The sequence below is a fragment of the Ornithorhynchus anatinus genome, chromosome 12 (genome assembly GCF_004115215.2).
Source record: "Ornithorhynchus anatinus isolate Pmale09 chromosome 12, mOrnAna1.pri.v4, whole genome shotgun sequence".
NCBI classification, from domain to species: Eukaryota; Metazoa; Chordata; class Mammalia; order Monotremata; family Ornithorhynchidae; genus Ornithorhynchus; species Ornithorhynchus anatinus.
Window position 1 is genome coordinate 59030182 of NC_041739.1, and position 26168 is coordinate 59056349.

General features: G+C 58.3%; 1 protein-coding gene across 1 annotated transcript in view; it reads left to right on the plus strand.

Annotated features, from left to right (window-relative positions):
* Positions 1-1427: 1427 nt before the first annotated feature.
* The window catches only part of SCFD2 (sec1 family domain containing 2), a 139121-nt gene continuing 114380 nt past the window's right edge, over positions 1428-26168 (plus strand). The window contains exons 1-2 of the mRNA XM_029076554.1: positions 1428-2055; positions 8175-8346. Coding sequence (XP_028932387.1) covers positions 1428-2055; positions 8175-8346 — 800 coding nt within the window. The remainder of the gene's footprint in view (positions 2056-8174; positions 8347-26168) is intronic.

Here is a 26168-nt window from a genome sequence, read left to right on the forward strand (position 1 = left end):
TCGGTCGCGATACCTCGTTCCATTATCGACCTCGTTCAATCATCCATCCAATCCCATCGAATGAATGACTATTCTTAGTGGTGACCCCTCACGCCATTATCGACTTCATTCAATCCTCCATCCAGTCCCATCGAATGAATGACTATCAGTCGTGACCCCTCACGCCATTATCGCCTTCATTCAATCATCCATCCAGTCCCATCGAATGAATGACTATCAGTCGTGGCCCCTCACGCCATTATCGCCTTCATTCAATCATCCATCCAGTCCCATCGAATGAACGACTATCAGTGGTGACCCCTCACGCCATTATCGACCTCATTCAATCCTCCATCCAGTCCCATCGAATGAATGACTATTATCGGTCGCGATACCTCGTTCCATTATCGACCTCATTCAATCATCCATCCAGTCCCATCGAATGAATGACTATCAGTCGTGACCCCTCACGCCATTATCGCCTTCATTCAATCATCCATCCAGTCCCATCGAATGAATGACTATCAGTCGTGGCCCCTCACGCCATTATCGCCTTCATTCAATCATCCATCCAGTCCCATCGAATGAACGACTATCAGTGGTGACCCCTCACGCCATTATCGACCTCATTCAATCCTCCATCCAGTCCCATCGAATGAATGACTATTATCGGTCGCGATACCTCGTTCCATTATCGACCTCATTCAATCATCCATCCAGTCCCATCGAATGAATGACTTATCAGTCGTGGCCCCTCACGCCATTATCGACCTCATTCAATCCTCCATCCAGTCCCATCGAATGAATGACTATTATCGGTCGCGATACCTCGTTCCATTATCGACCTCGTTCAATCATCCATCCAATCCCATCGAATGAATGACTATTCTTAGTGGTGACCCCTCACGCCATTATCGCCTTCATTCAATCATCCATCCAGTCCCATCGAATGAACGACTATCAGTGGTGACCCCTCACGCCATTATCGACCTTGTTCAATCATCCATCCAGTCCCATCGAATGAATGACTTATCAGTCGTGGCCCCTCACGCCATTATCGCCCTCATTCAATCCTCCATCCAGTCCCGTCGAATGAATGACTATTATCGGTCGCGATGCCTCGTTCCCTTATCGCCTTCATTCTATCAGTCGTGACCCCTCACGCCATTATCGCCCTCATTCAATCATCCACCCGGGACCCCCTCACGCCAGGATCGACTATCGTCCAGTCATCCATCCAGTGCCATCGACTGAATGACCCATCCCCCCTCAGGCCAGGACCCGACTATCGTTCAATCATCCGTCCGACCCCGTCGAACGGGGTCCTTCGGTCCCCCCCGGAGGGGACTTGGTGGAGCGACGGGGGGGGGGGGGGGCCGGGCGGTGACGTCACCGGGAGAGGGCGCGCTGTCGTCATCGGGGCGCGACCGACGTCAGCGGCGGGCGCCATGGCGGAGCCGGGCCCGGCGTCGCTGTCCCGGCGGGCCTGGGCGGCGGTGGCGGCGGAGGCGGCGGGGGCGGCGGCGGTCTACCTGGACGGGCCCAGCGCCGAGAGCCTGCACTGGGCCGGCGAGGCGGAGCGGCTGGCGGCGGCGGCGGGGGGCCCGGGGCGGCTGCGCGCCTTCGGGCCCCGGGCGGCGGCCGGCGGGCCCGACGAGCGCCGGGCCCTGGTGGTGCTCCACGGCGCCCCCTGCGGGCCGGGCCTCGCCGCCCTGCGGGGGCTGCTGCGCCGCGGCCGCTTCGAGGACTGCGTCCTGGCCGCCCCCCCGGACGACGAGCGGGCCGGGCGGGCCGGGCCGCCGGTCCCCGGGCTGCGGACGCTGGCCGCCCCGCTGCCCCCGCTGCTGCCCGTCGGGCCGCACCTCGCCCTGCTGCCCCCCGCGGGGCCCCGCCGCCTGGCCGGGGCCCTGGCCGCCCTGTGCGACGCGCTGGGCGTGCGGGAGGAGCGCTTCGCCCTGGGCGGCGGGAGCCGGGCCCTGGCCGGCCGCCTGGCCCGGGCCCCCGGGAGGACCCCCGACGCGCCCGCGCGCCCCGACGCCGCCCTGCTCTGCCTCGACCGGACCCTCGACCTCGCAGGTGGGGGGCGGCGAGGGGCGCGGGTGCGAATCCCCGCCCCCCGGGGGCCATTGGGATGGAGAAGCGGCGGGGCTCAGGGCGCAGAGCCAGGGGCCGAGGAGGCCAGGGGCGTGGGTTCTAATAATCCCCACACCCGGGGGTCCCTGGGATGGAGAAGCGGCGGGTTCGGTGGAAAGAGCCCGGGCTGGGGAGTCAAGAGTCGTGGGTTCTAATCCCGACACCCGGGGGCCCTTAGGATGGAGAAGCGGCGGGGCTCAGGGGGAAGAGCCAGGGGCCGAGGAGGCCAGGGGCGTGGGTTCGAATCCCCGCCCCCCGGGGCTCGCTAGGATGGAGGAACGGCGGGTTCGGCGGAAAGAACCCGGGCCAAGGAGTCAAGGGGCGTGGGTTCTAATAATCCCCACACCCGGGGGTCCCTGGGATGGAGAAGCGGCGGGTTCGGTGGAAAGAGCCCGGGCTGGGGAGTCAAGAGTCGTGGGTTCTAATCCCGACACCCGGGGGCCCTTAGGATGGAGAAGCGGCGGGTTCGGTGCAGAGGGCCCCGGCCGGGAAGGCGGAGGTCGTGGGTTCTAATCCCGACACGTGGAGGCCACTAGGATGGAGAAGCGGCGGGGTTCAGCGGGAAGAGTTGGGCCCGGGGAGTCAAAGGTCATGGGTTCTAATTTCATTCCCCAACACCCAGGATCAAACTGGGATTGAGAAGCAGCCGGGCTCAGCGGGAAGAGCCCAGGCTGGGGAGTCAGAGGTCGTGGGTTCTCGTGCCGACACCCGGGGTCCACTCGGATGGAGAAGCGGCGGGGCTCAGCGGGAAGAGTTCGGGCCGGGGAGTCGGAGGTCGTGGGTTCTCATTCCGCCCCGACGCCTGGGACCCACCAGTATTGAGAAGCGGGGCTCAGTGGAAAGAGCCCGGGCTGGGGAGTCCGAGGGCGTGGGTTCCAATTCCAGCCCCTACCGCCCGGGATCTACCGTTGGTGTTGAGAAGTCGTGTGGTTCGGTGGCAAGAGCCCAGGCTGGGGAGTCGGAGGTCGTGGGTTTTAATCCTGGCTCCGCCACTTGTCAGCCGGCTGACTTTGGGCCGGTCGCCTCACTTCCCCGGCGGCCTCAGTTCCCTCCTCTGTCAAATGGACTCGAGGCCCGTGTGCCCCACCGGGGACCGGCTCCTTCCCCCGGATCCGCCCCGGTGCTTAGAACGGCGCTCGGCACGTAGTAAGCGCTCAACCAGGGCCAACGTCATTACTTTCGGGGCCTCGGCGGCCTCCTCCGTTGATGGCTAAACGGTACTCTCCCAGGCGCTCCGCCCGGTGCCCCGCGCGCGGTGAGCACTCGATAAAGGCGACCGACGGACCGAATTCGCCTGGCTGTGCCTCTGTTTTCTCCCGGGTGAGATGGGGATGAAGACGGGAGAGCCCCGTGAGGGACGTGAACTGGGGCCACCCCGGGGAGCCGGATCCCGCCCCGGCACTCGGCACGACGGCTGGCACAGAGTGCGCGTTTCACAAATGCCGTAAAAGCAGAAGGGAGGCGGGGTGGGCCGAGGCGGGGCCCGAGGAAGAAGCTTCTCCCTGCACGGGGTCGGGTTGTGTCACCCCTTTCCTCCGTTCCGGAGTAGACCGTCGAACTTGTTCCCGGGGCAGCCTGTGGGAACTCTGATATTTACAAAAATCCCACCGGTGAGCTGGGGTTTTTTTTGTTTTTGTTTTTTTTTTTTGGATGATGATCATTAAGTTGAGACTTGGCGACGTTGGGGATCAGAATTTCCCACAGGCGTGAAGAGGCGCGGAGAGAGACCCACCGGCGTAGTTTGTCCCGTAGTGAAGTCTGGTTCGCTACACGCGGTGATGTGTACGTGGGAGGGAATGGGGTCTGGGGGAAAGAGCCTGGGCCCGCGAGGCAGAAGGACCTGGGTTCTAATCCCAGCACGTCTGTGTGTGGCCTGGGACAAGTCACTGCTCTGGGCCTCGGTGACCTCATCGGTAAAGTGGGGATCGAGAGTGGGAGCCCCACGGGGGACACGGACGGGGTCCGACCCGCTTAACTTTTATCTACCCAGTGCTCGGGACGGTATCTGGCGCAAGAGAAGCAGCGCGGCTCAGTGGCAAGAGCCCGGGCCTGGGAGTCAGAGGTCGTGGGTTCGAATCCCGGCCCCGCCGCTTGTCGGCCGTGGGACCGGGGGCAAGTCACTTCTCTTCTCCGTGACCTCATCTGTCAAACGGGCTGGTTCGCTCCACGAACCTGTCAGCCTCCCGGGGGACAACCCCATGACCCTGGATCTCCCCCGGCGCTTAGAACGGTGCTGTGCGCCTAGTAAGCGCTTAACGGCTACCCACACTATTAAATACCTTTGGAGTACCGTGACGATGATAAGCACTTAAAAAATACCCTGCTGATATTCCAGAGAACCACGCCCAGGACCTGCCAAGGGAACCTCTCTGATAAGAAGTGGGAGACTTGGGACCTGCCTGCCGCTCCCCCGAGGACTAGGCCCTCCGGACTCCCGTCCCGTCAGGGCGTACGATTCCCCGGGCCAACTGGAGTCCTAGGGAACCGTCAAAGGAAGTGAAAACCCTTGGGAATCTTGGTCTTCCGAGGGAGGCAGACGCAGAGCGATGAATGTGCCGCAGAGTCTGAGTTGGAGAGTTGATAACCGGAGAGGTGGAAAACACCGGTCCGTGAGCCCGAGTGCTGCTCTGGTCCCCCCCTCTAGACCCTTAACCTCGTTGCGGACAGAGACCCTGGCGGTTTATCGCTAAACGGTGCTCCCCCCCGGGCGCTTCGGACAGTGTTCTGCCCGTAACCGGCGCTCAATAGATAAGATTGAGTGAGTGAACAGCGGGGGAAAGTGGAGGGCTGAATTTAGGAGTCCTTCCCGGAAGGGACGGCGTCTTCTCGGGGCTTCGAAGGAGGGAAAGGACCCGGTGGCAGAGGTGGGGAGGTGGGGTGAGCGAGCACAGGGCATCCCCGGAAGGTCGTCCCTCCGCCTTCGCACCAGTGAGCCTGCCCCGGAAGAAGCGGCCGTGGCCCAGCGGACGGAGCGCGGGCTGGGAGTCCAAAAGACCTGGATTCTAATCCTGACTCGGCCACCGTCGCTCGCTTCCCTGGGCCTCGATTGCCTCATCTGTAAAATAGGGTTTAAGACGGTGAGCCCCCCGGCGACACGCACTGCGTCCGGCTCGCTGAGCTCGGATCTGCCCCAGCACTTGGAACGGTGCTCGATGCGTAGTCGGCGCCTAACGAATACCGACCTTACCGTTATTACTGTGCAGGCGTGGAAGTGTGGTCTCCGGCGTATTTTCCTCCTTATCGGTATTCCCGAAGAGAGGGGCTGGCCGGGGAAAGACGGGGGGGAAAGGTCTCCCAGTCATATCGCCGTGCTCTCCCCGCGGCTTCGAATGGTGCCCCGCGCGCAGTAAGCGCTCAGTGAATGCGAGTAAGTAACCGGAGGAATGAATCCCCCTCCACCCACCCACCCGGCCACCCACCTCATCTTTCCTTGTCCACAACTGACCCAGTCCTTCCCACGTGGGAGAAATGATTCTCCAAACCTCTGCGTGGGATTGCATCCCAAACGACTCTGACCTCGGGGAGAAAGAATGGGAGATCATCAGGGCGAGTGCAAGCTGCCGGCCGTTTCCTGCTCCCGGAAGGTAAGGGAGCATGCCTACTAACCCTACCCGAGCACTCAGTACAGTGCTCCGCCCCAGGTTATAATCAATCGATCGTATAATCGATCATGTCTACTAATAGCGATCGTGACTGTGGTATTTGTTAAGCGCTTACTACGTGCCCAGCGCCGTGCTAAGCCCTGGGTAGATAGAAGGTAATCAATTTATTTATTACGGCATTGGTTAAGCGCTTAACTATGCGCCAGGCACTCTACTAAGCGCTGGGGTGGATACAAGCCGATCGGGTCGGACGCAGTCCCACGTGGGGCTCACGGTCTCGATCCCCGTTTTACAGACGAGGGAACTGAGGCCCGGTGAAGTGACTTGCCCAGAGTCACACAGCCGACAAGTGGCGGAGTCGGGATTAGAACCCGTGACCTCTGACTCCCGAGCCCGGGCGCTCTCCACGGAGCCACGCTGCTTCCCGTCATCGGGTCGGCCCACGTGGGGCTCTCAGTCTTCATCCCCCTTTGACGGATGAGGGAACCGGGGCACAGAGAAGGGAAGCCGCTGGCCTCGGGTCATCCGGCAGACGTACGGAGGTGGATGGGCAACCCCCGGAGTTCTCGAGTGGGGGGAACCGTCGACTGTGTGCAGAGCACTGTGCTGAGCACTCGGGGCCATACAGGATAACAGCTGGTAGACCCATTCCCCACCCTCAGCGAGCTTAGCGTCTAGAGAGGGAGACAGGCGTGAGTAGAAATAATAAATTGTGGATATGGGCACGAGGGCAGCGGAGCTGAGGGAAGGGCGCGTAAAGAGTCATTCATTCAATAGCATTTATTGAGCGCTTACCCTGTGCAGAGCACTGTACCGAGCGCGTGGAATGGACAGTTGGGCAGCAGCTAGAGACCGTCCCTGCCCAGCGACGGGCTCCCGGTCTAAACGGGGGAGACAGACGGCAAAGCCAAACAGAAACAAGACGACATCATCAAGATAAATAGAACCGAGGGGATGTACACCGCGTTAACAAAATAAATAGGGTAATAAAGAACATTCAATAGTATTAATCGTAGCGCTTACTATGTGCAGAGCACTGTACTAAGCGCTTGGAACGAACAAGTCGGCAACAGATAGAGACAGTCCCCGCCGTTTGACGGGCTTACGGCCTAATCGAATATATCTAAATACATATAAATGAGCCCGGTGCTGAGGGGAAGGGGGAGGAGGGTCAAATCCAAGGGCAAGACGGAAAGGAGTGGAGAAGAGTCGGGTCCGTTTTGCACCCGGAATAGCCCCAGGTGTGTGAAGACAGTGGTGTTGGTGTGAACTTGGCTTTATTGATTGGGGGGGGGGGGATTTAGAAACGTGAGAGAGGATTGAAGGTAGCCCTGAGCTGTGACCGTAAGCGCTCTGTGGGCAGGGAACGGACCTGTTGTTCCGTTGTGCTCCTCCAAATGCTACGTGCAGTGCTCCGCACACGGAAAGTGCTCAACAGATACAGTCGACTGACGGCGGCCACGTCTGAAGCTCCACCTCCCGCAGGCGGCCGCTAACGACGATGGTATCCGTTAAGCGCTTACCACGTGCCAGGCACCGTACGGAGCGCTGGGGTGGATACAGGCAAATGTAGTCGGACCCAACCCCTGTGCCGTGTCGGGCTCCCTGTCTCAATCCCCGTTTTGCAGATGAGGGAACCGAGGCACAGAGAAGCAAAGTGACCTGCCCGCGGCAGCCGAGCGGTGGATCCGGGATGTGTCTTCCTTGTTGTTTTGTACTCGTCCTGGCACTTGGCACAGTGCTCTGCTTACAGGAAGCGCTCAGTAAATGACTGGTGGTAGGCACGATCCCCGACTCCAAGGAGCTTTCGGTCGAGCCGGCGAGACAGATAGTAAAATACGTAGTGACGGTAAGGACTGGAGTATTTACGTGGTTCCTGATGATCGATCGGTTGGCCCGTTCTGCCTTTGGATTCGTTCAGTCGTATGTATTAAGCGCTTACTCTGTGCAGAGTACAGTACTGAGCGCTTGGGAAAGTATAATACGGCAATGCGTTCATTCGGTAGTATTTATTGAGCGCTTACTGTGTGCAGAGCACTGTACTGAGCAATCGACAGCGACATTCCCTGCTCACCACGAGCTGACCGTCTAGAGCCGGGGAGGCGGACGTCAATACAGATAAATGAAATGGCAGATAGGTACGAAAGTGCCGGGGGCGGGGGGGGGGGGGGGGGGGGGAGAGCCAAGGGAGCAAGTCAGGGTGACACTGGAGGGAGTGGGAGATGAGGAAAAGTGGAGTTTAGTCTGGGAAGGCCTCTTGGAGGAGATGGGCCTTCAATAGAGCTTTGAAGAGGGGGGAGAGCGGGAGGGCATCCCCGGCCGGAGGCAGGACACGGGTCAGGGTCCAGCGGCGAGATGGAGGCAGAGTGAGGAGCGGAGTGTGCGAGATTCCCCCTTCCTCTCCCCCCACGGTCCGCTCTCTCCCCTCCCAGCTCCGATCTCCCATCTGCGTTGAAACAGGAGCCGTTGGGCACCACGGAGACAACCTTGTGGATAAGATGCTTTCCATCCTGCCCAAGCTGCCGGGACACACCAACGACGTCATGGTTGACATGCTGGAGCTCACCGCCCTGCGGCCCGGGGACGAGGAGACCCGGGCCACGATCGCCCCCGGCTGCTTAGCCCAACCCAAGTAAGATGCTTGCGGTCCTCTGCTTCTCCCCTCCGCCGCCCCGTCGTCTCTGCCCCCCCCCCCCCCCCCGGGCCCGAACGTGCATCCAGTAGCGTTACCCGGGGGCCAGGTGTGGTGCTGAGCTCCCCCCCCGGGGGCCGGTTGTCCGGTGCTCGGCGGGCCCGGCGGGTAGGCCCCGCTTTTCTCGGAAGTAATTTAAGAAGGTCCCTCCTTGGCCGTAACCGGGCTGGATGCGCAGTAATAATAATAATAATAATGTCGGTATTTGTTAAGCGCTCGCTATGTGCGGAGCGCTGTTCTAAGCCCTGGGGTAGATACAGCTTAATCAGATTGTCCCCCACGAGGCTCGCGGGCAATCCCCATTTTACAGACGAGGGAACTGAGGCCCAGAGAAGTGAAGCGACTCGCCCACAGTCACACAGCCGACAAGTGGCAGTAGCCGTTGGAACGTCAGACTCCAGTTGGGATCCCGCTCTGGGGGCCTAGGATAGTCTGCATTGGTTGTCGGGGGGGGGGGGAAACCTCGGGAAACCCTGGTTCCGACCCCAGCTCTGCCCCCGGCCTGCCGGGTGACCCCCGGACAAATCGCTTAACCTCTCTGTCACATGGGGCGGACGTTCCCGCCCTCGCCGGGACTGGGCGGGTGAAGCGAACCGACTGAGGAGACGGCGCCGAGGGAGAATAAAGCTGACTACGAATCCCGGGTCTCATTATTCCTGCTGCTCACCTCCCCGAATGATATTACAGTTCCTTTCCAAGTAAACACTAAATCTTGGCTGGCGGGGCCGGGGGCCGGGGGGGAGAGCCGGATTTTTTTTCCACCCCTTTCCTCAGTCTCCCGCTTCTAAAGTTGCACGGGATGCCTCCCCACGGAAACAGGTGGCCTCGGCTCGAGGCCCGGCCAACGGCACCGGCGCGTTATTTACGGCTGGCTGGGTGGCCTGGAGCAGAGACTCCTCTAATGATTGCGGTGAAAAGTAGTCCCGGGGATCCCGTCGGTGAAGTGGGGGGAGGTGGGGAGGATCCGAATGGTGGTGGATGAGGGAATCGTGGTGGGGGAGAGGCCCGGAGGAGCTCGTCTGGTGAGGAAGTGGGCCGGGGGGGAGAGCCCGCCTCTGCCAGCCCACCCCCGCCAACAGCCCCGCTCCCTCGGGCCCTCCTACAGTTCGGCGGAGCGGGGGGGACGGACGGACGCACGCCGACTTGGGCGCAGACTCCTGACCCACGACGGGCGGGACTTTCCGAACCCGAGCCGGCGTTCCTGCCGCCCCGGCGGCAGATGGATGTAGCCCGCCCGCTGGTTTCTAGCCACACCGGCGGCAGTCCCTTGACGAGGAGCGTGAAGGCGGGGCCTTGGGGCATATTTGGTTTTATTGGTATCACGGGCCTCGAGCGGGGAGGGGAAGGTTCTGAGGCCCTCGGTCTGGCTTTTAAGTACCCCGGTGGGCTGCCGGGCCGGGCCGTTCCAGCTGTAGAGTACCCCAGAAGGCGGTCTTGGGGTGTTACTCCGGGCCAGGCTGGGGAGCGGCAGCTTGCTTAGATGCCATTTGCTGAATCGAGCCGGCCAGCGGCGCCTTCACCCCCGCGGCCTCTCGGACACGTCGGCGAGCCCCGTCCCCCCCCCGCCCCCGGCTGGGCTGGCTCACTCCCGCCTCCCGGTTTAGCAGGTCCCGAGAACCCCAGGTGTCTGCGGCTGGAGAGAGAGGGGCCCGCATTTCCGCCTGGTGAAAGCCCGGACAGGCCACTTTTAGGGTCTCCTTTTTTTGCTTCGCGGGCGCTATTCTTGCCTCAGTCCCATTAGGCAGGGAGAGTCATTTGGCGTGTTCTTCTTCTGCCGGAGTCCTCGTGTTTCTTCCGGGAATTACACAGTTCTGACTCTTCTTGCGTTAGTATTATCCCCTGAAGTGCTGCCGCTGGCTGCTTTAGGCCTGAACTGGGTGGACGCAGTGGCCTCGGGAAGAGCAGGGTTTAACAAGCACCCTGCTGGGCACCGACTGAGTGCCGAGCACCGTGCTGGGCAAGGAGAAGACGGCGTCCCTGCCCTCGAGGAACTCACAGTCTAATGGTGTTTCCCCGAGCCCGCCGAGCCCTTCCCGGAGATCTGGTGCCGGGGTGAGGAGACGCCTCATCCCTGAGTGCCCTCGCGGGGCCGGTCTGATCGGATTCCCCCTCTGCCATTGCCGCCCTGAGCCCCTGCCAGCTCGGGGCGCAGACGGAGAGCGACAGCCCACGTTGTCAGTCAGTCGTATTTATTGAGCACTTACTCTGTGCAGAGCACTGTACTGAGAGCTTGGGAGACTACCATATAACACTAAGTACAATTTACTAATAGCAACAGGCCCCTGCTGTCTCCCTGGAGGGCAAAGAAGGTGTCTAACGATTCTGTAGACAATTATTCTCCTCCCTCTCGAAACCTTATTGAAGAAGACGAGGCCTTTCCCCACTAAACGCTCATTTCCTCTTCTCCCACTTCCTCGTGGGGCGCCCGGATTTGCTCCCTTTACCCTCAGTCCCGAAGCTTTTACGTACAGATCCGTAATTCGCTTATTTTTATTAACGTCCGCCTTCCCCTCTAGCCTGTGAGCTTGGTGCGGACAGGGATAGGAGGGCCTGTCCCCCTGGACTCTGTCACCTCCAAGGTTCCGCTGGTCAGTCGGGTGTATTTACTGAGCGCTTACCGTGTACAGAGCACTGTACTAAGTAAGCTCTTGAGAGAGGACAGTATAATAGAGCTGGGAGGAGACGGTCCCTCCCCACAACTCGTTTGCAGTCTAGATTTGTATAATAATAATATAAATATTTGTATATATTATTTATTGCCCTATTTATTTTGTTCATGAGGTGCACATCCCCTTGATTCTATTTATCGTGATAATGTGTTGTTTTTGTTTCATTCTGTTTTGCTCTGCCGTCTGTCTCCCCCGATTAGACCGTGAGCCCGTCGTCGGGCAGGGATTGTCTCTGTCTGTTGCCGAATTGGCCGTTCCAAGCGCTTAGTACAGTGCTCTGCACACGGTAAGCGCTCAATAAATACTATTGAACGAATGAATGAATAGAGGGGGAGACAGACGTTAAATAAATTACAGAGTCGCCCGGAGCCTGTGTGAATCAAGGGCCTGTTACCAACTCCGTTTTATAGTGCTCTAGACTGTAAGCTCATTGTGGGCAGGGAGTGTGTCGGTTTTTTGTTGTATTGTACTCTCCTAAGCCCTCAGGACAGTGCTCTGCACACAGAAAGCCCGCACTAAATGCGATTAAATGAATGTTTTCACTTGGGAAAGGAAACCCCCTGGGTGAGAGAGATTCCTTGGATGGTTTTGCCCTTTCCCACTAGGGTAGCATAAACATCCCTACTAAACAGAGGGCAGTCAAAAGAAATCATCAGTTGCATTTACTGAGCGTTCACGGTGTGCAGAGCACCGAATTACGTGCTTGGGAGAGGACAGTACAACAGAGTTGGTAGACATTTTCCCTGTCCACAAGGAGTTCGTGGTCTAGAGGGAGAAGTTACCAAGGCTCTTTACGAAACTGTGAATCCTTGATTATAAGGTGCTTCTGCCTGCTCCTGCCCTCTGTCCATACTTTGTCCCCCAATAGAATGCAATAATAATCATAATCGTTGCATTTAAGCACTTAACTATGTGCCGACGCGCTGACCTAAACCCTGGAGTAGATAGAAAATAACCAGATAGGGAAGCCGCGTGGCTTAGCAGAAAGAGCACAGCCCTGGGAGTCAGAGGACCTGGATTCTAATCCCAGCTCCACCACTGTCTGCTGTGGGACCTTGTGCAAGTCACTGAACTTTTCCGGGCCTCAGTTACTTCATCTCTTAAGATGGGACATGTGGGACGGGGACTGTGTCCAACCTGATTATTTTCTATCTCCCCCCCAGGCATAGTACAGTGCCTCGCACAAAGCGCTTAACGAATACCGCAATTAGTACAGTGCGGGTCACATGGTGAGCCCTTAAATAGCGTAAAAAAGAAGAGTTGTTAAACTTCCGTTAAATGTTTGCTAACGTGTTGTCAGCCGTGACTCAACCGGAAAAGAGCAAGAGACGGTTCAGGTGGAGATGGCACCAGTGGAGGTTTAAACTGCAGTCACCAGTACTGACTCATCAGTGGACTTTAGTGCGCACTTACTGTGTGCGGAGCACTGAGCTAAGCGTTTCCCAGAGAGAGGACGGAGAGAGAAGGAGGTTCCTTACTGCGCGGTCAGGCGAGGTCACGGAGCACAAGTATTCTGAGACCGAAATGCAGACCGCGACCGCTGAGAGCTCCCCTGGTAGCCTGTTTTCCCACAAACACGGACGCAGCGTGGCACAGTGGATGGAGCGCGGGCCCGGGAGTCAGAAAGTCATGGGTTCCGGGTCCACCGCTTGTCTGCTGTGTGACCTTGCGCATGTCACTTCACCTCTCTGGGCCCCGGTTCCCTCATCCGTTAAATGGAGAGCGAGACTGTGAGCCCCGCGTGGGACGGGGACCGCGCGTATCCACCCCAGCGCTTGGCACGCAGTGCTTAATAAATGCTGCTATTGTTATTTGCAGAGAGAAAACTCCGCACATGCCCTAAAGGTCGGGATGGATCAAGGGCCTGCCGGGAGCCACTTTCTCTTCCCGGTGTCAGACCAAGGGACCGAAGAGGTTGTGGAATTTTCACAACTTACAAAACCTTGTCTTCACCCCAGAGGTGGCTGTCGGCTTCGCCCCGGGAAGTAGCCGCAATTCCTCCCAGAGAGCCCTCAGCGACCGCTTAAGATAGGAAGGCGATTAGCCCCTTGGCTTCCCGCGAAATGCAGCTGTCTCCTTTTCTGTCCCGCGGTGCCCCGTTGCAGTTTTGCCCCAGATTTCTGCTGGGGCGGTTCGACCGCACCGCATCCTGCCAGAGCCATCGCTGTGGGGAGGAGTGACCGGGAGACACGTGGAGCTGGGAACCTATTTAGCCCAGCGAAGGAGAGGGCCTGCGTCCAACCTGATCACCTTGTATCTCACCCAGTCTTTAGTAGAGTGCTTGGCGCACAGTGCGCGCTCAACCAACGCCGTTGTTATCGTTTGTCATTATCGGTGCTCTCCCTGCCTCCTCGTCATAATAACGTTGGTATTTGTTAAGCGCTTACTATGTGCAGAGCACTGTTCTAAGCGCTGGGGGAGATACGGGGTCGTCAGGTTGTCCCACGTGAGGCTCACGGTTAATCTCCATCTTACAGATGAGGTCACCGACGCGCAGAGAAGTTAAGTGACTTGCCCAAAGTCACACAGCTGACCGGGAGCCCCCCGGTGGGACCGGGGACCCTGTCCAGTATGATTGTCCCGTATCCACCCCGGGACTTAGCACAACGCTTGGCACCTAGCAAGCTCTTCATTCAAATAATTATCAGGTTGGTGGCTGCACTTAGCAGATTCGCCTGACTTGCTTCACCTCCCGTTGCCCTTGAAATTTACAGGTTTAAGTGAATGTTCGTGTCACAGAAAATGGAGAAAATAAACAGAGAGGGAGGTGAGAGGGCAGAGTTCAACAGGAAGGAGAGACAAATGGCTTTATCAGACCGTGGAATTTTATTTCTTTGTTTAAAGTAGGGTAGTTTACAACATTCCTCTGTTTATGGCATTTCACCTCACCACGTTAACGGTCGCGGCTTTACCCCTGCTTTGCCGGGGGAGCTCGGCTTGCGTACGTTTTCCTCCCGGGTTTCCCGGTCTCTGGCTTCTCCCCTCTTGCAGCCTGCGTGTCGCCTCGCCGGTCGGCTTCCCGGAGCGTGGCCGGGCCCACGGCTCGCCTCAGACCCCCCTCGTGGCCCCCCGTGTCTCTCAGGCAAACAAACAAGAGCTCAGACATCAAACAAAAGCTCCGCACAGTCAGCTTCGGGCGGCTCTCCACCTTCTGGCCCCACCTCACCCTCTGTTCGTCAACCTTCTAGCCGTACCTCGCTCTCTACTCCCCCGCCTCCGTCCCCTCCCTCACGCTCTTCTCCTGGCCTAAATCTCCCTCCCTCCCCACTTCGGACGGGCAGCGCGGCCCAGTGGATAGAACACGAGGCTGGGAGTCAGAAGGACCTGGGTTCTAATCCCGGCCCCGCCAGTTGTCTGCTCGGTCACTTTGGATAAAGCCGTGTCACCTCTCTGTGCCTCAGTTCCTTCATCTATAAAACGGGGATTAAGACTGCGAGCCCTCTGTGGGACCGGGACTGTGTCCAACCCAGTTACCTTGTATCTACCCCAGCGCTTAGAACAGCGCCTGGCATAGAGGAAGCGCTTAACAAATGCCATCGTTACGTTGATTATCCACAGCCCTCTTAAAAATCCCTTCGCCGCCGAGCTTTCTCCAGTTAATTTTCCAGCTTCCCAAGGCACATCAGCCACTCGGGCAACTCTGGCATATGTGGACTTCTTTATAGCCGCCTCGGCTCTCCTGTATTTACGTTCGTTAAACTGATTTATTTTAACGGTGTTGGACGTATTTTAAAATTTGTTTCCCCTGTCAAGGGTGCAAGCTCCTTGTGGGCGGGGGACGTGTCGCTTCACTGTTGGACTCTTGTATCCATCCCAACACTAAACTGCAGTGCCTGGGGTGTAGTTAAGCCCTTAACAGATACAATTCTTCTTCTTCTTCTTCACTAATTCTCTATTCTTTCCAAGTGCGGACACTAGTACGGTGTTTTGCGCAATGTGGCCCCTCAGTAAAGGCTACTCCTCTGACTGTTTTAAGCCATCTCGTAACCGGTTTTGAAGAAAAACCACAGCTTAAATAGAAAATGCTCTCAAATGTTTGCACAACCCAGAATCTGTCTCCATCCCCGATTTTTTTTTTTTTTTTAACGGTATTTCTTCAGCGCTCACGATGTGTTAAGCTCTGTTAGAAGTAATAGTAATTGTGGTCTTCAAGCGCTTTACTGCGTGCTGGGGTAGATGCAAGATAATCGGGTTGAACGCGTCCCTGTCCCGAATAGGGCTCACAGTCTTAATCCCCATTTTATAGGTGAGATAAACGAGGCATAGAGAAGTTTAAGTGACTTGCCCAAGGTCACGTGGCGGTCGGGTTTCGGAGTCGGGATTAGAACCCAGGTCCTTGAGTCCCCCAGGCCCCTGCTCTACCTTCTAGGCCACGCTGCTCCTCACAGACACAGGCCGGACGCAGTCCTTGTCCCGTGCGGGGCTCGCAGTCTACGTAGGAGGGAGAACGGGCGTGGAATGCCCATTTTTAGAGAAGCAGCGTGGCTCAGTGGAAAGAGCATGGGCTTGGGAGTCGGAGGTCGTGGGTTCGAATCCAGGCTCTGCCACTTAGCTGTGTGACTTTGGGCAAGTCACTTAACTTCGCTCTGCCTCAGTTATCTCATCTGTAAAATGGGGATTAAGACTGTGAGCCTCACGTGGGACAACCTGATGACCCCGTATTCCCCAGCGCTTAGAACAGTGCTCCGCACAGGGTAAGCGCTTAACGAATACCAACGTTATTATTTTGGAGTTAAGGAAACTGAGGCACCGAGAAGTTAAGCGACTCACCTAAGGTCACATAGCAGGCAAGTGGCAGAGCCGGCATTAGAACCCATTTCCATTTCATTGGAGGTAACCCTCTCCGACCGCCCTTAAATGAGCTTCACTTTGATTTATCTGCCCTCCCTGCCTCCAGGCTCTCCCCCTCCAGACCGTACCTCACTCGGCCGTCCGGTTTATTTTCCTCAAACATCGTCCCGCACACGTCTCTCCGCACCTCATAAACCGCCGACGGTGGCCCGTTCCCGTTCCCCATCAGCTCTCCCTTCTCCCCACTGCATCCCAGCTCACGGGCTTTGCTCCTCTCCAATCCACCCCCGGTGCCTTGTTCCCGTCTCCCTCCCCTCCGCCCCTTTTCTCAAGCCCTTCCCCCTATCTAGAATCCTCTCTGCTGCCTTCAAGTGAGAGTAATAATGTTGGTATTTGTTAAGTGCTTACGATGTGCAGAGCACCGTTCTGAGCGCCGGGGGAGATCCAGGGTCGTCAGGTTGTCCCACGTGAGGCTCACAGTCTTAGTCCCCATTTTACAGATGAGGCCCAGAGAAGTGACCTGCCCAAAGTCACACAGCTGACAAGTGGCAGAGCCGGGATTCGAACCCATGACCTCGGACTCCCAAGCACGGGCTCTTTCCACTGAGCCACGCCGCTTCTCTAAGCAGCACTGACCAAACCTCTCCCCATAATAATAATAATAATAATGTTGGTATCTGTTAAGCGCTTACTGTGTGCCGAGCACTGTTCTAAGCGCTGGGGTAGACACAGGTGGGATCAGGTCGTCGCACGTGGGGCTCACGGTCTTAATCCCCATTTTACAGATGAGGGAACTGAGGCACCGAGAAGTGAAGCGACTCGCCCAAAGTCACACAGCTGACAAGCGGCAGAGCCGGGGTTCGAACCCATGACCTCTGACTCCAAAGCCCCGTGCTCTTTTCCACTGGGCCACGCTGCCCCATCCTAGATGATGATAATTATGGCATCCGTTAAGCGCTTACTATGTGCAAAGCACTGTTCTAAGCGCTGGAGAGGCTACAGGGTGATCAGGTTGTCCCACGGGGGGCTCACAGTCTTCATCCCCATTTTCCAGATGAGGCCACTGAGGCCCAGAGAAGTGCGGTGACTTGCCCAAAGTCACACAGCTGACGAGCGGCGGAGCCGGGATTCGAAGCCACGACCTCTGACTCCCGAGCCCGGGCTCTTTCCGCTGAGCCACGCTGCTTCACGACGAGGAGGAGGAGAGAAGCTGTGTGGCCTAGTGGATAGAGCAGGGGCCTGAGAGTCAGAAGGACCCGAGTTGTGGCCCCGGGCAAGTCATTTCACTTCTCTGGGACTCAGTTGCGTTATCCGTAAAATGGGGATTAAGATCGGGAGCGCCATGTGGGACATTGACTGTGTGCAGCCTGATCAGCTGGTGATAATAATAACTGTGGTATTTGTTAAGCGCTTACCATGATCTAAGCACTGTTCTAAGCGCTGGGGTAGATACCAGCTAATCAGATTGGACACAGTCCTTGTCTCACACGGGGCTCACCGTCTTCATCCCCGTTTTTGCGGATGAGATAACTGAGGCGCCAAGAAGTGAAGCGACGTGCCCAAGGTCACACAGACAAGAGGCGGAGCCGGGATCAGAACGCAGGTCCTTCTGACCCCCGGGCCCGGGCTCTGACCACTAGGCCACGCCGCTTCCCGGGAGGTAGAGCGGCGCCTGGCACGTGGAAGCAGCGTGGCTCACTGGAAAGAGCACGGGCTTTGGAGTCAGAGGTCATGGGTTCGGACCCCGGCTCTACCGCTTGTCAGCTGGGTGACTTTGGGCGAGTCGCTTCACTTCTCGGTGCCTCAGTGACCTCATCTGGAAAATGGGGGTGAAGACCGTGAGCCCCACGTGGGACGACCTGATTCCCCTGTGTCTACCCCAGCGCTTAGAACGGCGCTCGGCACATAGTAAGCGCTTAACAAATACCAACATGATAGTAAGCGCAGAACAGATACCGCGGTAGTTATTATGAAAATAGATAATAAAAAATACCTTGTTTTTTAATAAAGAGGGAGGGACCTGCAGAGAGAAGCGCCGCCCACCCCGGGGCCTAGTCGGGGTCACTTGCGGAGGCCGCCGGGGAGGGGGGTCTCGAGCTCCCCTTCCCGGGGCCGATGTCTCGCCGCGGGCCTCGGGGACGGATCGGCGGCGGCTCTGTTTATCCCAGTCGAGCGATGCTCTTGTTTTCTCCGTTTACATTTTTGCCCGGCCTCAGCCCCCCGAGATCACAGCGACCGCGAGGGGTGGGAGACGCTCCAGGAATGTGCCGGGCTCGGATTTGTGTCAGCCGTCCCGGAGGAACGGCCGACGCCCCGCCCCCCCCCCCCCCCCCGGGTCCCTCAGGGTGCGTCGGCGGGCGCGGGCACCCGCTGCCGTTCTTTCCCTGCCACTCGGGGAGCGCCTGGCGAGCGGCAAGGGACCGCGCTAAGCGCTCGGGAGAGGAGGAGGAGGGTCGGACAGGATGCCCACCCTCCTGGAGCTCTTCTGGCGCAAAATAACGTCGGGAGAAAGAAGAGCGAACGGATACGGAGGTGCGGAGAGATTCTAGCGTAACGCGTGTAGTCAGTCGGTGGCGTTTATCGTGTGCAGAACACCGTCCTGAGCGCTCGGGAGAGTGCAGGGCGATAGATTTGGCCGACATTATCCCCACCCTCAGGAGGTTCCGGTCTAGAGGAAGTGCACGGAAGTGCTGCGGGTCCGTTCGCTCAGTTGTGTTTATTGAGTGACTACTACGTGCGGGGCACTGTACTGAGCACTTGGGAGACTACGGTAGGGCAGTAGGCAGATAGATTCCCTGCCCTCGGCAAACTTACGTAACAATAACGCTGGCGTTGGTGAAGCGCTTACCACGTGCAGCGCTGGGGTAGATCCAGGGTCATCGGGTCGTCCCACGTGAGGCTCGCAGTTAATCCCCATTCTCCAGGTGAGGTCGCCGAGGCCCGGAGAAGTGAAGTGACGCGCCCACGGTCGCACAACTGACAGTCGGCGGAGCCGGGATTCGAACCCACGACCTCTGACTCCCGAGCCCGGGCTCTTTCCGCCGAGCCGCGCTGCTTCTGACATCCCTTGGGGTGGGGGGCTGGTGCCCTACATCTTTTGGGGTGCGGGGGGGGGGGCTGGTGTGTGCGTTTTTGTGTGTTCGTGTGTGTATAGTCGGTCCAGGGACACCGAGGTGGAGGTGGAGGGAAGAAGAAAAGCGGAGAGAAGCCGCGTGGCCTCGTGGCAAGAGCCCGGGCCTGAGAGGCGGAGGACCCCTGTTCTAATCCCCACCCCGACGCCTCCCTGCCGTGGAACCCTGGGCAGCTCCCTGCTGCACTTCTCCGGGTCTCCGTTGGGCGTTCGTAAAACGGGGACCCGATACCCGTCCTCCCGCCTTCTCGGACTCTGAGCCCCGCCTGGGGCCGGGACTCGTTCCCCACAGTCGATTTAGTGTTGTCCCCAGCGCTTAGCACGGTGCTCGCACCACAGAGTAAGCCCTTGAGTGCCACAGTTACGACTGCCTGGTAACTCTCTGAAGCGTTCAGCACGGCGTCGGGCGCAGAGTAAGAGCACTCGATGCTATTATTTCGTTACGTCTCGTCATCCTTGGGCCCCTATTTGAATTATTGCTGTCGTTCCCGCCCCGATCTCTGTAAATCGGTTTGCCTCTCCGTCCTCGCCCATCGGCTCGCTCGCCCGGGAAAGAGGGACGGGATCGGTCGCACCCCAAGCCCAGCTCCGCCCCGGAAGCGGTCACGCCCGCTCCGGACGCGAGGCGCCTTCCACCTTCCGGAGGAGCGGCGTGGCCGAGCGGAGGGAGTCCCGGCCTGAGAGTCGGAAGGACCTGGGTTCCCTGCCGCGTGTCTGCTGTGGGACCTTGAGCGAGTCGCTTCACGTCTCTGTGCCTCAGTTACCTCATCTGTAAAGTGGGGATTAAGGTTGTGAGTCCAGGGCGGGATAGAGACCGTCCAACCCGATTTGCTTCTATCCACCCCGGAGTTTAGTGCGGTGCCTGGCACGGTAAGCGCTTAACAATGCCAAGGTATATGTATACATTAAGCACTTATAGATATATATTTTTATATATATATATATATATCCCAAGAGTTCCTGGCGACCTCGCCGTCCTCCATCCTCACGGGTGGGCACTGGGCCATTTTGATGATGTTGTGGATGGAGCAGGGCCCTGGGAGTTGGAAGGTCATTCGTTCTAATCCCAGCTCCACCACTTACCTGCTGTGTGACCTTGGGCGAGTCCCTTTACTTCTCCGGGCCCAAGTTACCTCACCCGTAAGATGGAGATTGAGACGGCGAGCCCAACACGGGACAGGGACTGCGTCCCGCCCGGTCCGCCTGTATCCATCCCAGCGCCCGCTACGGTGTCGGGCACACAGTGGGCGCTTGACAGATACCACGATAACAGTTATTGTTACAGGTATTCCGTCCTGGGCGGCCGCGCCTCCCCCAGGCCCCGACGCTCTGAGCGACACGGTCGGCCTGTCTGTCGGAGTAGGCGGGCCCCGGGATCGCCGATGCGGAAATGGCAGCGTCGCGGGGACGCGGGGAAGGGTCATCTGGGAAGTTCGAATCCCACCGGCCCTCGGGAAGACCCGAGCGGTCGGCCCTGCCGCCGGCCCTCGACTTCCCAGCCCGCCGGCAAATGAATCAAGCCGGCCCCCTTGGGTCTGAGCCGGACGCGAGGTACGGAAGGGGAGCCGTGGTTGGGACGGACTCCGTCGGGGGGGATAGACGGGGGAAGGATCGCCAGTGACTCAACACGTCGTGTTCCGGAGTGCCAGATGTGAGCGCTTGCGCGTACCTGGGTTTGTGTGTGCGTGAGCCTGGCTCTTACGTCATCCAGCTGCATCACGTGTGGGTGTATTTGTGTGCGTGTGCCATTCTGCTCGTCTCAACCCCTTGGGGTGGGTGACGTCTGAGTAGGTGCCAGAGGGACGGGGTCCGTGCCGGAGAGCGTGGCTCAAAAGCCGCAGAGCCCGGGGGTGTCGGGGAACGTGTTTTGGGAGCGGGGTGGGTCCGTCGGTCCGAGATGGTCTGTTGGTCCGCCCCGGCATCGCCGAGCCTGGCCTCGCAGTGTTTATCCTGGAACCGAAGGGGATTTCATTCTGGGCTTTATTTGGTCGTCTTCACACGTGGCGGGGATTTCAGGCCCGTCAAAGACATTGCACCCGATTTACGGCCTCTCCCCGATCGCACTTCCAGCCCTCCCTGGCCGGAGGCGATCATTTCAGGGGACGGTGGGGAAAGAAACCGGCTTTCTACCACCGGTCGTCATGATTCCCATTCGTAGAATCACCGTGCTGCTGATGAAAGGATGTTCTTTGAGGTGGCAATAAAGATCCTTGAATTTTCAGGTGCCGGTGTTAGTTCGTCAGAGGACGCCCCATCCGATCCCTTTATGGAGCTGCTCTGGAGCCTTTGCTTTTGGTTTTTTATTCTGTTACGTTTTTGACGAGTGTACTTGAGAGTTCTAGGAGTACGCCGGTGTGCAAGGCTACTTCGACCTCGAGCGGTCACCCGGCAGCCTCAGGCAGCCGGGAAGAAATAGCGTTGCCTGGAAGGAAAATAAGGGCGCAGTGCATGTTTACGGTGCGTCTTAAATGCCTCGCATAGTTTCTTATTTGTACTTCGTATATTTTTCTATTTCCGCTTCTCGTCTGTCAACCTCTGCAGCGTAACTTAAAAAAAAAAAAAAAAATCCCTTTCCCTTCCAAAGTCCTTCGGACGGCAGGTGTGGCCGGGCCGGACACGAAATCCATCGGCGAATTAATCGACGGTAGAGAAGTAGCGTGGCCTGGCGGAGACGGCACGGACCTGGGGGGCAGGGGACTTCGGTTCTAATCCCCCTTCTGCCGCGTGATCTTGGGCAAGTCTCTTCCCGTCTCCGTGCCTCAGTTTCCTCCCCTGTAAAATGAGGATTCAATCCCTGTTCTCCCTCCTCCTCAAGACAGTGAGCCCCACGCGGGGCAGGGGATACGTCTGACCTAATCGACTTGTGTCTACCCCAGTGCTTAGAACGGTATCTGACATATAGTACGCCCTTAACAAATACCTTAAAATAAACATATTTCTTGAGCACCTGCTGTATGCGGAGCGTGGCCGAGCGCTCGGGGACAACCGGTCAGGGAAGAAGACCCACTCCCGCCCTCAGGGAGCTCCGTGTGTGTGATCTGGAGGGGGTTTTTTAATGGTATAAAAGTGCTTACTATGTACCAGGCCCGTCTTAAGCGCTAGGATGCACCAAGGTTAGATCGGACACAGTCCCCGTCCCACACGGGGCTAACAGTCTCAATCCCCATTTTACAGATGGGGCATAGAGAAGTTAATAATGTTGGTATTTGTTAAGCGCTTACTATGTGCAGAGCACTGTTCTAAGCGTTGGGGGAGATACAGGGTCATCAGGTTGTCCCACGTGAGGCTCACGGTCTTCATCCCCATTTTCCAGATGAGGGAATTGAGGCACCGAGAAGTGAAGTGACTCGCCCACAGTCACACGGCTGACAAGCGGCGGAGCCGCCATTCGAACCCAAGCCCTCTGACTCCCAAGCCCGGGCTCTTTCCACTGAGCCACGCTGCGACTTGCTCCCTGTGGGCAGGGACTGTGTGGGTTGTTAGACCGTTCTCTCCCAAGCACTTAGTGCAGTGTTTTGCACACGTTCAAGTGCTCAGTCGATACAGCTGAATGAAATTTCCCAAGGTCACAGAGCGGACAAGGGGCAGAGCCGGAATTAGAACCCCGGGGGCTTCCCACTCTCAGGTCTGTGCTCTCTCCACCAGGCACCCTCGGGCTCCCTGGGTAACGGGATTGACGGCGTCCGCCGTGGTGGTCTTGGGTTCCGGGACGTCCCGCGCGGGTCTCCCCGCTCCTCAGAATCCTCCGGGGGCGGGTCCGTCTCTCGCCACATCGAGGGGAGCAAGGAGCTCCTTCCAGGTAGGCGAGGGAGCCTGCCATACCATATCCGTGGTCCTGGCTACCCTCCCCGGGCCGGGCCCTCTGCCCGGACACACCAGTTTGAACGTCACCCCCGGTGGTCCGGGGGTCCGGGGCCCTCCCCTCCTCCCAGTCCTTCCACTCCGTCGTTGGCCACCCTGGGGGGATTGAGCGTGACCACGACCTTCTGCCTCCTAATCCCGACTCCGCCACTTGTCTGCTGCGTGACCTCGGGCAGGTCACTCCACTTCTCGGTGCCTCGGTTCCCTCTTCTGGAAGATGGGGATTAAGACCGCGAGCCCCACGTGGGACGGCAACCGTGTCCAACCTCCGTCGCTTGTGTTCCCCGCGGTGCTCGGGGCGGTGCCTGGCACCCAGGAAACGCGTAACAGATGCCACAGATATTGTGGTTCTTATCGTCGATTCGGTTGGGAGCAGTCGCGGATTCCGTTCTCGCCAACGGTGGAGGATTTCCCCAGATGAGCCCTCCTCGCTTTGAGCCCCACGAACCCAAGGTGGGGTGAAAGTTGGACTCGAGGCCCACGCGGGGACCCGCTCTGCCTGTCGCTTCCCTGCCCTACCCCCCCCCCCCCCCCCCGGGCCTAGGGAAGCGGCGTGGCCCCGTGGAAAGAGCCCGGGCTTCGGAGTCAGAGGTCACGGGTTCGACTCCCGGCTCTGCCGCTTGTCAGCTGTGTGACTGTGGGCGAGTCACTTCACTTCTCTGTGTCTCAGCTACCTCATCTGTAAAATGGGGATTAACTGTGAGCCCCACGTGGGACGACCTGATTCCCCTGTCTCTCCCCCAGCGCTCAGAACGGTGCTCTGCACATAGTAAGCGCTTAACAGATACCGATATTATTATAATCGGACTGATGGCCGATCACCTTAAAGGGGGTTGTGGGGCTGGCGAGGCGGCGTGTAAGGGGCTCCCAGGGAGCGGGGGCTTGAATGTCGGCTTCTACTCAGAAAGGCCCGACTCGGTTTTCCCACTCTCGTACGGACGGGGGGGCTCCGGCCCACATCGCGGATGTTTTCCATTGGAGGGTTTGCTCTTCCCGTAAAAGAAGACCAGCCTGAGGGCCCCCGTCTCCTCCCCGAGGGCAGGAATCGGACGTAGCCGTATTGCCCGCTCTCCGCAGTTGACTCCTTGAGAGCAAAGATCATTTCTTCTAACCTCACTGGACTCTCCCGAGCGCTCAGTACCGAGCTCTGCGCGGAGGAGACCGAGGCGCATCCCCCGCCTAAGCCGCTGCCCCGCCGCGGCCGCCGACCCGCTTGGTGGAAGAAGGGCTCGCTGAGGCGGGAATCGACGTGACGAACAGCGATCTGGAGGAGGGTTGGGGGTGTGGGAGGAGTTGAAGTTGCACGAGGGAAGACAAGCCTTCCACGTGGACCCTCAGTCTCCCAAGAGCCGTTTGCCGCCAGGCTGGATCGAGCAGGTGATCGGTGGTGTTTACCGAGTGCCTAGCGTGGGCAGAGCACTGAACTAAGTGACTGCAGTAAAATAAGCACCGTTCCTGCCCTCGAGGAGTTTACAGTCTAGGGTGGGAAACAGAGATTAAAAGAAATTACGGGTAGCCTGAAGCTGTAAGCGCTTGAGGGAAGCGGCGCTCGGGGGAAAGAACCCGGGCTCGGGAGTCAGAGGTCGTGGTTTCGAATCCCGGCTCCGCCACCTGTCAGCTGAGTGGCTGTGGGCAAGTCACTTCTCTGGGCCTCAGTGACCTCGTCTGGAAAATGGGGGCGAAGACCGTGAGCCTCACGCGGCACGACCCGATGCCCCTGGATCTCCCCCAGCGCTTAGAACGGTGCTCTGCACGTAGTAAGTGCTTAACGAATACCAACGTCGTGATTCAGGGGCGGGGATGGTGTAGTTAAGGGCTAAAGGCCTAGGAACCCGAGGCATATTGGACGCAGTTGGGAGGAAAAAGGGGAAAGGCCGATGAGAGCTTCGTCAGAGGAGGCAGACCCGGCTGATGGTATTTGTTGTGGGGCAGACACTGTCCCGGATACCCAGTCTAGGGCGCGCACTGTATTACGGCGAAGCAGCGTGGCTCAGGGGAAAGAGCCCGGGCTTGGGAGGCCGAGGCCATGGGTTCGAACGCCGACTCCGCCCCTTGTCAGCTGTGTGACTGTGGGCGAGTCACCTCACTTCTCTGTGCCTCGGTTCCTCATCTGTAAAATGGGGGTGAAGACTGTGAGCCTCACGCGGGACAGCCTCATTCTCCTGTATCTAACCCAGGGCTTAGAACACCGCTCTGCACGTAGTAAGCGCTTAACAAATATCAACGTCGTTATTACTGAGCGCCTAGTGTACGACAGGCTCTGTACTGAGCACCCGGCGTCAGTCGGGCACCATCCTGGCCGCTGGGAGAGTTCAACAGAAGCGAGACGTGGTCCCAGGCCACAGGTTGGAAGCGGTCAAATGGGGTCTCCTCTGGGAGTGGCGAACGCAGACGCCCACCTCTTGCCCGACGTCCTCGGGTCGTTTCCGAGAGGGAAGGAGAGCGTCCGAAGTATAGATCCAGTGGCCCCAAGCTTGGCTAGAGACACCTCGGTCCGGGCGTTCGGGAGAGTACAGTGTAAGAGTTGGAATATTGCCGTGTAACAGAGTTGCCTCCCCCTCTAGACTGGAAGCTCACTGTGGGCAGGGAATGTGCCCGTTTATTGTTCTGTTGTACTCTCCCAAGCGCTTAGTGCAGTGCCTTGCACACAGCAAGCGCTCAGAAAAGGCGGTCGAAAGAGTGAACGCGTGAATCAGTCCGTGCTGGTGATTGAGCCCTTCATCGCGCGTCTAAATAAATGCTTTGAAAGTTCTCCCGGGCCGGCGTAGTTTCCAAGCACAGTTCTGGGCATCAGAACTGATGGCAGCCTGTTGGCCAGTGTCATGCAGCTTCAGCTTTTTCCACCCGTTCATAAAACTAATCAAAGTTGTAAAAATATTTTGGCAGGTTGCAGGAACTCCAGGGTGCAGTTTGGATGCGGAATCACTCTCGTTTTTAGAGCCGGCGTAGGTGTTCGGTCTCTGGTTTTTCACACACCGGATTCGTTTCGGCTGTGATATTTATCGCGTGCCTCCTGCGGCTGGGAAACCGTACGTGGCGCCTGCAGTAACAGGCGAAAGATGGTCCCGGCCCTTGAGCCGCTTACAGTCCAGTGAGGCAAGGAGACCCGGGTGGAAAGCCAGCAGCAGGAAAGGATGAAAACCTTCAATTCAGTTCAGGCGTATTCGTTGAGCCCTTACCGTGTGCGGAACCGGGAACGACGAGTGCCCGGAGAAATGGATGAACTCAATCAGCCGATGATATTTATTGAATGCCGACTGCCTGCGGAGCTCTGCACTGAGTACTTGGGAGGGAAGCTCAACTGAGTTGGT